The sequence below is a fragment of the Anolis carolinensis genome, chromosome 4 (assembly GCF_035594765.1).
Source record: "Anolis carolinensis isolate JA03-04 chromosome 4, rAnoCar3.1.pri, whole genome shotgun sequence".
NCBI lineage: Eukaryota > Metazoa > Chordata > Lepidosauria > Squamata > Dactyloidae > Anolis > Anolis carolinensis.
In genome coordinates this window covers 230,014,380-230,025,445 of record NC_085844.1, presented here as the reverse complement: position 1 = coordinate 230,025,445, position 11,066 = coordinate 230,014,380, and the positions used below count along the sequence as shown (strand labels likewise).

The 11,066-nt window shown below is 42.4% G+C and overlaps 1 protein-coding gene across 1 annotated transcript; it reads right to left on the bottom strand.

Annotated features, from left to right (window-relative positions):
- Positions 1-5,326: 5,326 nt before the first annotated feature.
- On the bottom strand, positions 5,327-10,856 carry LOC134298506 (uncharacterized). The gene has a single exon (XM_062978935.1). It carries the CDS (start codon positions 10,853-10,855, stop codon positions 7,331-7,333), a length of 3,525 nt encoding a protein of 1,174 aa, XP_062835005.1. The 5' UTR covers position 10,856; the 3' UTR covers positions 5,327-7,330.
- Between the last annotated feature and the right edge of the window lie 210 nt (positions 10,857-11,066).

Here is an 11,066-nt window from a genome sequence, read left to right as displayed (position 1 = left end):
TTCCTAAAGGTTGTGAATATACAATATTTCTGAATGGTTTTTTTTTCCTGTTGGATGCAAGTATGAATGCTGCAATTAGGAAAATGATTAGGATGTAATGGCCTTGCAGCTTTAAAGCCTGGCTGTTTCCTCCCTGAGTGAATTTTTTGTTGGGAGGTGTTAGCTGGCCCTGATTCTTTCCTGTTCGGAATTCCCTTGTTTTCAGAGTGGTGTTGTTTGCGATATTTTATGTGCTTCTACTGTCTGTGGCCCTGAGAAAACAGAGGATTTGCCAGACTTTGATGATGGGAATACTTTGTTGGGAGGTGTTAGCTGGCCCTGATTGTTTCCTGTGTGGAATTCCCCTGTTTATTTACTGTCCTGGTTTTAGAGATTATATTGTTCTGCATTATTCTATCCCAGTAATTATTTCATATTAAAGTAGAATCTCACTTATCCAACATTCACTTATACAATGTTCTGGATTATCCAACGCAGTCTGCCTTTTCATAATCAATGTTTTTGTAGTCAGTGTTTTAAATTCATTGTGATATTTTAGTGGTAAATTTGTAAATACAGTAGAGTAGAGTCTCACTTATCCAACATAAACGGGCTGGCAGAATATTGGATAAGCGAATATGTTGGATAATAAGGAGGCATTAAGGAAAAGCCTATTAAACATCATGGAACTACTTTTTCTGTCAAATTTGTTGTATAATATGATGTTCTGGTGCTTAATTTGTATAACGATTACCTAATTTGATGTTTAATAGGCTTTTCCTTAATCCCTTCTTATTATCCAACATATTCACTTATCCTGCCGGCCTGTTTATGTTGGATAAGTGAGAGTCTACTGTTTATTGATAATCTTATATTATCTGCTTAGAACTGGATTATATGAGGCTCCTTCTTCACAGCTGTATAAAATGCCCACTGAAGTGGATTATATGGCAGTGTGGAGTCAAGATAATCCAGTGCAAAGCAGATAATATAAGATTATAAATGGGTTATATAGCTGTGTGGAAGGGCCTTGAGTCTACACTGCTATATAATCCAGTGCAAATTTGATAGCCTAAGTTTGCCTGTCCCCTAACTGAACCCTGGCTGTTCCTTGGCTTGCTAGGAGTTGGTTGCTAGTGAGCAGAGATTAGCCCTCTAAACTGGCAGCAATTGGATAAAAAAAATGATTGCTCTCCCTCTAATTAGGACTTTGTTTTTCTTTTCTTTTTGTTGTATCAACCTGGAGGCATGGATGATGGGTTGTGTTGTCAAATTTCGAGGTTGGGCGGCCTGCGGTTTTGTTGTTTTGTGAGTCGCCGTGATGCCATCACTCTTTTATATATATAGATTATTGTCTTTTCCAATTAGACATTCTTCACATTCTAAATAGAGTCCTGACCTTCCTACTCTATGATGCCGGTGCTTGTATTTGCCATATATGTTCATGATGTTGTAGGAAGTTGTAGAACAATCTCCTCCAACCTGATACCATTAGGTATGTTATTATTTATTTATTTATTTATTTCAATTATTTATACCCCGCCCTTCTCACCCGAGGGGACTCAGGGCGGCTTACAAGTGGCAATTGATGCCGTTACACTGATATACAATAAACTAAAATGATTAAAACAGTTAAAACAATCATAAAATAGTCATAAAATAGTCATAAAATACAATATACAAAGTTTAAAACAATGCAAAGTGCTTATGCCATTCATCCACCAGACGTTATACAAGAGCCGTAATTCAGACCGAGTAGAAGCCAACACATGCTTATTCTTCAAATGCCTGCGTACATAGCCAGGTCTTCAGTTTTTTTCTGAACCCCAAAAGGGATGGGGCCTGCCGAATGTCACTGGGGAGGGACACTGTTAGACACTGTTAGACAGTGGTATATAATTCCCATATTTTCTACTCATGTTACCTGTTGGCCAGGCTAGTTAAGCATAATAGATGCTGTAGTCAAACACAACTGGAAGGTGAAGGTTGAAACAGAACATTCTACTTTCCCTCAGACTTTTCTCCTTTAGTCATGCTCAGGAATTAAGCACTCCCCTTTTGGGCTACATCTGCAGTAGCATATATACATAGGTTGGTTACAAATCACATGTACAGTGATACACGGTCAAACCATGCTATCATCAGCATAAATGTCTCCAGTTGGTGGAGTGATTATTGTGTCAGTATGTGCTTTAGTTATATAGTTCTTAAGTTAATGCATATAATTTTATTGCAGCTGCATTTTTATGCAAAATTGACCTTTTCTCTTCTCTTCACTTAGAATCTACTTGATATTATGGTCACTATGTTTCTTGAGCTGGATTCATATTTGCTCATGTAAGGGCACACCCATTGTAATCAATGGGGTCAATGGGATGTCAATTAGCCAAGGCTAGTTAAAATTCATTTGATTTCTTTAGGTCTCTTCTCAGTTTGACTATATTGTTTAAAATGTAATTTTTAAAAAATCTCAACAGTTATGTTAGGATATTTGGGAAGAGCAGAAAGTAGCAGATAACTTAAGAGTTATCCAAACTATAGAATTAATGCAGTTTGACACCACTTGAACTGCTAAAGAATGCTATGGAATCATGGGAATTGTAGTTTTACAAGGTAAACTTTAGCCTTCTCTGCCAAAGTATGCTGGTGCTTCACTGAGCTACAACTCCTATGATTCTGTAGAATTGAGCCATGGCACTTAAGTGGTGTCAAACTGTATTAGTTCAACACTATAGATGTGCCCTAAGTTACATTTGTACATGAATCCATATCAGTTGGTACGGGAATTCATTATGATTGAATCTTTTAGGTATTCCTTTGCAATATTCATTACTCTTATGGAGTAACTGAAGCTACCTGGACTACTTCCACATCTAGTCCATGACTAAAAGAAATATATGTAGATCTCTAAAATAGAAAGGTTTTATGATTAGTCAAAGAGAAAGTGCACAGCAAAGAAAGAGATGATCCATGGAAAAAGAAAAGGAAATTAGCTGAGCAGTGGAAAAGGACTTTTTTTGCAGTTCATTCTGATGCTACCCCATTTATTTGTGCTGACATTGATGGAAAGAATTATGAACTTTGAAGTTCCTGAAGTGAAGCTAGCTGCGTTATTATTAGAGTCATTGTGGGGAATGGAGGAAACAACATTTGTGACTAGAAGTCATTCATATGTACTTATTCATATGTACCCAAATAATAGCATAATACAACTAAAGAGGTCATTTCAAGGTCATTTTGTATCAATATTTGTTAATTCTCATCTCATGGGACAAAAGTATGAAATGGCTATTATTATTATTTTGACCTGGTGGCAAGTGGAATCAATTAAAAGATCTGGAAATTTCCTGTCTCCTGACTACTTCGATGTATCAAAATCTTGGACTACTTCCTACTATATGTAGACTTTTTAGAATTATGATTTAGTGGTAAAAAGGGAGAATTATTTGCCTTCATTGGAAAATTAAGCATTCTCTTTCACCCCGACTGTTTATTGCTGTTAGAGCAAATCAGGATACAAGACAGTATAGGACCTACTGGATGCCAATGCTAATTCTGAGTTTGTCAACTAATGTTTCACCATTTGCTCTCCTTTCCATTGCAATGCATGGTCATATATAAATATACCCAAGTAATCAGATCATGTGACCCCATAAACTTCTTGGATTGGTGATTAAATAAAAACGTCTTCTCTATCAGTTTCTTCTTTACCTCTTTTTTTCCCCTTCCTTTCCTCTCATCTTCAAGATGGGAAGTTATAATTGCACACTCACTTGAACCCTTCTTTTTACCCTATCTTTTCATTAGTTATTTGGGTTGAGATATGATGGGCCCTTGGTAAATATTTGGATACAGAATCCGTGGATACTGTAGGTCAACTGTTCTTGTTGTGATACAGTTTCTAAAAACAATTCGTAAACTTTTTTAGTTTGTAACTTGATGCTTCATACTGGTATTTATTTAAGTCAGTCTCAGCCATGGAGCTACTGATGATTGAGGCATTTTAGTTCTACTAGGCTCTGCTGATAGATCCAGTCTTCAGTTTTTCCCCTGAAAGACTAACACCTTGAGATACAATCTTTTTCCTGCAGCCCTGTTGGGAAAAATCCAAAATCTACAAAATAATTATATTCTTATCATCCAACTAAATGGTCACTCAATGAAGTTATCATTCTTGTCTGGAATTTGAATTTTGCTGAACTTTGCTGTATGGTCAGCACAACTTCCCCTGAGTATATTCCTTGGAAACATGATCCAATTGCATAAATGGCTGAGTTGTTTGAATTTTGGATGACAACTCTGGAGACCAACCAGGATTGGCAATCCATTGAGTGAACCGGGGCAAATCACTCTCTCAGCCTCAGAGGGAAGCAGTGGCAAACTCCCTCTGAACAATCTTGCCAAGAAATCTCTGTGATGGGTTTATATTAGGTTTGCCATAAGTTGGAAACAGCTTGAAGGCACACAACAACAACCATGTAGCTTAGCCTTCCCAATGGGGTGGCTACTTTACATGTCACTTGAAAAACTGGAAGTGCGTTCCTAAAAAGAGGACCAAAATGACACGGTTGTGCATAATTTCTGAATGTGCTACCTTATTTATAAAGATGAATTTTTTTTAAATAACTGCCATAGTTTAAACAGAAGTACAACATATCTCACCTTAGCCAGAAAAAAGATATACAGGTGACCAGTCTATTTACTCAATTTGCTGTCTATGGGCTCAGTGCTGAAGGACATCTTCGGTGATCTTAATGTCCCTTTATAATATGCTTCTTTTCTATTAAACTATACTTAAACTGAGCAAATATTACTTGAATATAGCTACCCTTAATCCATTTAATATTGAACTCTTTTAAACTAACAACTTAAGAAGATCAACTGATGCTTAGCACATGAAACATTGAAATAAAAAATTCAGAAATTGATTTCAGGCATCAGATATCAACTGAAGTAATGGACATCTCACATTCATAATTATCCTCCCTTTCAGATATCATTTCACTTCATTACAAAAGCACAGGGCTAATTTATCGCTGTTACAGTGGTAATTATTTATTTTTCATGTTAAGTATTCATATTTCTAGCCTGCTCTTTTACTGAAATTTGACTAAGGATTGTAAGTCAATAAAACAATTGGAAAAGGGAATATAGCACCCTTGAAAAATAGAAGACAACATGTACAATTCAATAGCTCCAAATCCAAGCTATCACTGAGACCCCAAAATGGGTGACCTAAATGGTGATTGTAGGTTTAACTTGGTGCCAAAAGAGTGGTACTGTAGCGGAACCTTTGTGCTGCGGTTCTTGTTGGGCGCAGTGGAGGAATGGAGGACGGACAACTGAAGGAATTCCAAGAAAGCAGTTTTATTTCGCTAATGGCCACTAGGGTTCCCCCTAGCACAAAGTAAGTGCCTCTCCAGGGAGAACGCCCAGTGGCAGGCTGAGTAAACATTTATACACACTACAGGGTTCGGGTTATGCCCGCCCACAAGCAAATTCATTGGCTTAGAGTTGTGACGCTGCCCAATCAATGCTGACCAGCAGGCCGGCTGCACTCTTTTTGTGCCGTGCTCACAAATCTTTCAGAGCGCCTGCGTACGCATGCGCTGTTTGTTTATCTTTAGCTTTCATTTCTTCAGAAACACATGATTTCCCAGAAGTCACATGTTTCTGTGAGTTTATGCACCCGGGTCGCTAGCTGTCGCCATCTCTGCCCATATATGGTATTTCCTGGGGTTCCTTAACCTCCCGCCTCACTCCCCCATTTTCTTTTTGCGAAGCGCATGTACAAAAGCTGAAGCAAAGCATTATGGTTCCATCCAATCCCGCTTGGCTTGGAGTATGGCTATCTTTTTTTCAGGTAAAGATTGTGTGACACACCTAGTACACATTTGCATCATTATTGGAGTGCAACACATAACTATGAGAACAATGAACAATCCTAAAATCCCTACCAACAATATGTTCTTCAACCATTCTATTGAGGGTAACCAGCTAGTCACCCAGGAGAAGGGAGACCAACCTTCTATCTCCTGGACATTATTGTAAATTAACTTTTGTAATGACTCGATGTCATCTTCAATAGTACTATTCAAGTTATGAAATTTCACTACACAACGCCCTCTAACCATGGCGCATAACCCCCCCCTGGCCGCCAGTAGGTAGTCAAGGGCCAACTTATGCTGTAGGGCCATCTGGCTGATTTCTTCTACTTCAGACTGGATTTCCCGGAAAATTTTACCAGTGGCATTTATGGACTTTTCAAGGCGGCAAGTCAGGCCTAGAACACTTCTACGGTTTGCTTGAGCTACAATCCCTGGGTAAGCACCCAGTGTCAACAAGCCTGTGATCAGGCCTCCTCCTACACGGGAGGCTTCTGAACCTGACAGAGCCTTGTTAATAATGACCTCATCCGAGCATTCTGGTCCTAGAGGGCCTGTTTGCACAATGTCCCGTTTCAGGCGCTGATGCCTTTTGTGTAAGACCTGAACTGGGAATGTCAAATAACCCACACCGACACACTGGTAGTTGCCGGGGTGATAATTTGTGGCCCATTTATCAAAGAAAAACCATAGATTTGGATCCCTAATTTGCCATAACGGACAGAGGCTTTTACCTAGGCTCAGTTGGGTTAATTGTTGCAGTATGTTCATATAAGATTTTAGGCCCTCAATAGAATCATTCACACTAAATGTGGGATAATCTGGATACATGCTAGCCCACTCGGTTGCGGTTAGATTTAATCGTGAGACATAAGATGTATTAAATCGTCCATGTAGATAGAACCGGTCTCGACAATGGGAATAATTGCCTAATCGGGAAAAGAACGCCTGCCTAGTTCCCCAGTGTTTCCACTCAGAATTCCATATTCCCGATCCTCCACAACAGAAGCACAAACCCCTGGTGGAGGTATGGTATCTAAACCGTCGAAACCGAGTTTTATTTATCCTTTGCGGTATGCTAGAAAACACGGTAGGTGGACCCTCCTGAGCCTTGGACAATCCCTCCAACACAATCTGTGGTTCATCAATTAAATCGGGAAGAAATGAAAAATCTCCTACGGTGAGGGGGTGTTCATATATTAATGCTACCTCTTTCCCGTGCTGCTCAAACATATAATTGGCATGTTCTTTTATCCAATTCCCATGTGCTCTTTTTCCAAAAGAGAGAATAAAACTCAGCACAAATAATATACCAAACACAGTGCGCTTTCCTCCCCTCCTCATAACTTGTCTCCCACTTTTTCCTCTCAAAATGTCTAGCCACCATCTCCCGGAGAGCGCCTTTGTTGGGCCATGCTGCGACATACTTGACCACCGACGCTCCGTTGCACCCGAAGGGATCAGCTTCATGGCCTTGTTGACCCCTTAGGGAGTTGCCGGATGATCCTGAGTCTCAGGTCCTCACCAGGAACTCGCTCCGTCCGCCACTCCTCAGGTGCTAGCTTTACACGGGTGTAATGTATCCACGGCTTAATCTCCTTCACCTTCACTGCAGTGGGGGTAGACAGGAGCACAACATAGGGTCCTCGCCACTTGGGTCCCAATGGCTCAATCTTCCAATCCTTGACCAGAACCTCGTCACCTGGTGAAAAACAATGTAGAGGTGTGGTAGGGAATGGTGGGTTCAATTCAGAAATGTATTTTTCTAACTGCTGCATTTGTCTGCCCAAAGCCTGAACCTGGGCCAATGTCTGTTTCTCTCCTATGAGGTGCTGCTCAGCTCCTGTCTCTAAGGCTCCCTTCAAGTTCAAAGGGGGTCGTCCATAGAGTCTTTCAAAAGGGGAGAGTCCTGTCCGTTTGTGTGGTGTACATCTGATTCCTAATAATGCCATGGGCAAAACCACCGTCCACGGCAATCCTGTCTCTTGGCAAAGTTTCCCAAGCTGAGCCTTTAATGTCCTATTCATTCTTTCCACTTTTCCAGAAGATTGGGGTCTATATGCACAATGTAACTTCCATTTTATGCCCAAAATTCTACATAATCCTTGCACAGCCTGTTGAATATATGCGGGGCCATTATCTGATCCAATTTCTAAGGGTATGCCAAATCTGGGAATAACATCTTTCATTAGAGCTCTTGACACCTCTACAGCCTTCTCAGTCCTTGTAGGGTAAGCCTCCACCCATCCTGTGTATGTGTCCACGAACACCAGTAAATATTTGTATCCTTTGTATGGGGGCATTTCTGTAAAGTCAGTGACTAAAGCTTCAAAGGGTACCCCACCCACATGTTGGACTCCTGGTGGCTTGAGGGGTCCTTCTCTGGGGTTATTTTTGATACATGTCCAGCATCTTTGGGCTGCTGCTGCCGTTAGGCTATGTAATCCATCGATATACAACTGTCGTCCTAGCAGATTTGCCAATGCCATTTTTCCTAAATGTGTGTTTTGGTGCATGTGTTGGACTAAGTGCCATGCCAAGTCCTTAGGGACGTAGACACGGGCGTCTGGCATCACTATGAGTTCTCCTGACCACTGACCCTTCTCCTTTAAGGCCCATTCTTCTTCCTCTGGTGTATATGTAATGTTATGTTCAGTTAATTCTACCTGTAGGGCCATTACCTGATGTTCAATATAGGGCAGCCTAGCTGCCTCTTTGGCTGCCAGATCAGCCTGCCTATTTCCTTGCACTACGGGATCGTCTCCACGTTGGTGCCCTTTACAATGCATCACAGCCACCTGCCTTGGCTTCCAAACCGCCTCCAGGAGATCCACAATCTCTCCAGCATGTTTTACGCACTTTCCTCCAGACGTGAGGAGCCCGCGCTCCTTGTACAGTGCTCCGTGTGCGTGGAGGGTGGTGAAGGCATATTTTGAGTCTGTGTAGACGTTAACCCGCTTTCCGCTTGACAATTCCAACGCTCGGGTCAGGGCAATCAATTCGGCCTTCTGGGCAGAAGTCCCCGGGGGCAGTGACTCTGCTTCCAGCGTCTCTCCCCCCCACCGAACAACCGCATAACCTGAGTGTCTTTGATTATTTTCCATAAAGGAGCTTCCATCTGTGAACAGAGTGTCGTCCACCTTAGTTAGTGGCACATCCTTCAAATCCGGTCGACTGGAGAATACCTCATCCATCACCTGGGCACACTGATGGATCGTGGTGTCTCCTGGAGTCGGGAGCAAGGTGGCCGGATTCAGAGTGGAGCAAGTCTCCAGGGTCACCAGTGGGTTGTCACACAACAATCCCTCATATTTCATTAACCTCTCACTTGTGAGCCAGCGCGGTCCCTTAATGTCTAACAGTGCCTTAACGCTATGGGGCACCTTAACTGTCAGTGGCTGTCCTAGGGTCAATTTATTCGCTTCTTTGATTAAATCTACTGATGCTGCCACAGCCCTCAGGCAAGGTGGCAATCCACGAGCCACTGTGTCCAATTGCTTTGACAAGTAGGCAATCGGCCTTTGCCATGAACCTAGTGGTTGGGTCAATACTCCAACCGCTGTTCCTTCCCGCTCTGCAGCGAACAGAGTGAATGGTTTTTCCAAATCGGGCAGTCCTAATGCTGGAGATGACATCAATGCTTCTTTTAATGCCTTAAATGCCTGTTGACATTCTTCTGTCCACTCAAATGGATCTTCTCTTCCACCTCTCGTAGCCTGGTACAGTGGCTTAGCCAACACGGCGTAGTTGGGGATCCACTGTCTACAATATCCTGCTGATCCCAAAAATTCCCGCACCTGTCGCCGGGTGCTGGGAGTGGGGATGGCACAAACAACTTCCTTTCTTTCAGCTCCTAACATCTTCTTTCCTTCGGTCAGATGGAACCCCAAATATTTCACCGTGGGACAGCACAACTGGGCCTTTTTCTTTGACACTTTGTAACCCTTTTCTTCCAATGTCTTGAGTAATCTCAAAGTATGCTCTTTACAGCCCCCTAGTGTCCGGCAAGCGATAAGCAGGTCATCTGCATATTGAAGCCAAATTCCCTCTTCTTTAGGTATTACAAAATCCTGTAAGTCTTTGGCCAGGGCTTGACCAAAAATGGTCGGGCTGTCCCGGAACCCCTGAGGAAGGCGTGTCCAAACATACTGGGTCCTTTGCCCTGACTGCTGAGATTCCCACTGGAAAGCAAAGATCGGTTGGGATACAGGGGCCAATCGAATGCAAAAGAATGCATCCTTTAAATCCAATACAGTAAACCATTTGGCAAATGCTGGTACTAGACTCATCATGATGTATGGATTTGGCACTACCGGGGTTAGGGGAACGGTGACTTGATTTACAGCCCGCAAATCTTGAACTGGGCGATATTCTCCTTGTCCTCCTGGTTTCTTGACTGGGAGCAGGGGCGTGTTCCATGGGGAACTGCATGGTACCAATATCCCATGCTGCAGAAGTCGCTCTAGATGCTTTCTGATCCCCTGCACTGCCTCTCGACTGACGGGATACTGTGGCTTACATATGGGTCCCATTCCTCTTTTCACTTCCACCACCACCGGTGGAACATATTTAGCTAATCCTGGAGGATTATCTTCTGCCCACACTAAAGGAGTCTCATGCCATGGCCATTGTATTTCTTCAGTAAAAATCCTAACTTGAAACAGTCTCCATTCCTCTTCCATGGGAAATGATAGCTCCACTTGTCCATTCTTCATGAACTGGAGTTGTGCTTGTAATTTTGATAAAATGTCCCTTCCCAATAAAGGGACTGGGCAGTCTGGGAGATATAACATCTTATGCTTGACCTGATGTCCGGCCAGATTGCAGGTGCGTTCCTTAAGGAAGGGGCACTTCTGGGTCTTCCCAGACACCCCTATTACTTTCGTAGTTTCCCGAGTTGGTGGACTAATTTTTGTATTTACTACTGATTTTTCGGCACCTGTGTCCACTAAAAAGTCCAATTGTTGGTCCCCGATTTCAAGTGTGACCATCGGCTCCCCGGGGTCCAACAAAACAAGAGCCTGGCTTCCTCATTCCTCTCCTCCATCCATATCTTCCCATTCTTCTTCCATCACAGCTGCTGCAGCTATCACCTCTCTTGCAGGAAAAGGTACGTAGTTCCCACGCCCTCTTCCCCTTCCTGGGTTTCTTCCTCTCTCAGGCCTTCCTCTTTCTCTCGGTCCTTCCTGACTTCCTTCTCTT

Excerpts from the sequence above, each read along its gene's own strand:
- LOC134298506 (XM_062978935.1), bottom strand. The coding sequence starts at position 10,855 with ATGGTCACACTTGAAATCGGGGACCAACAATTGGACTTTTTAGTGGAC.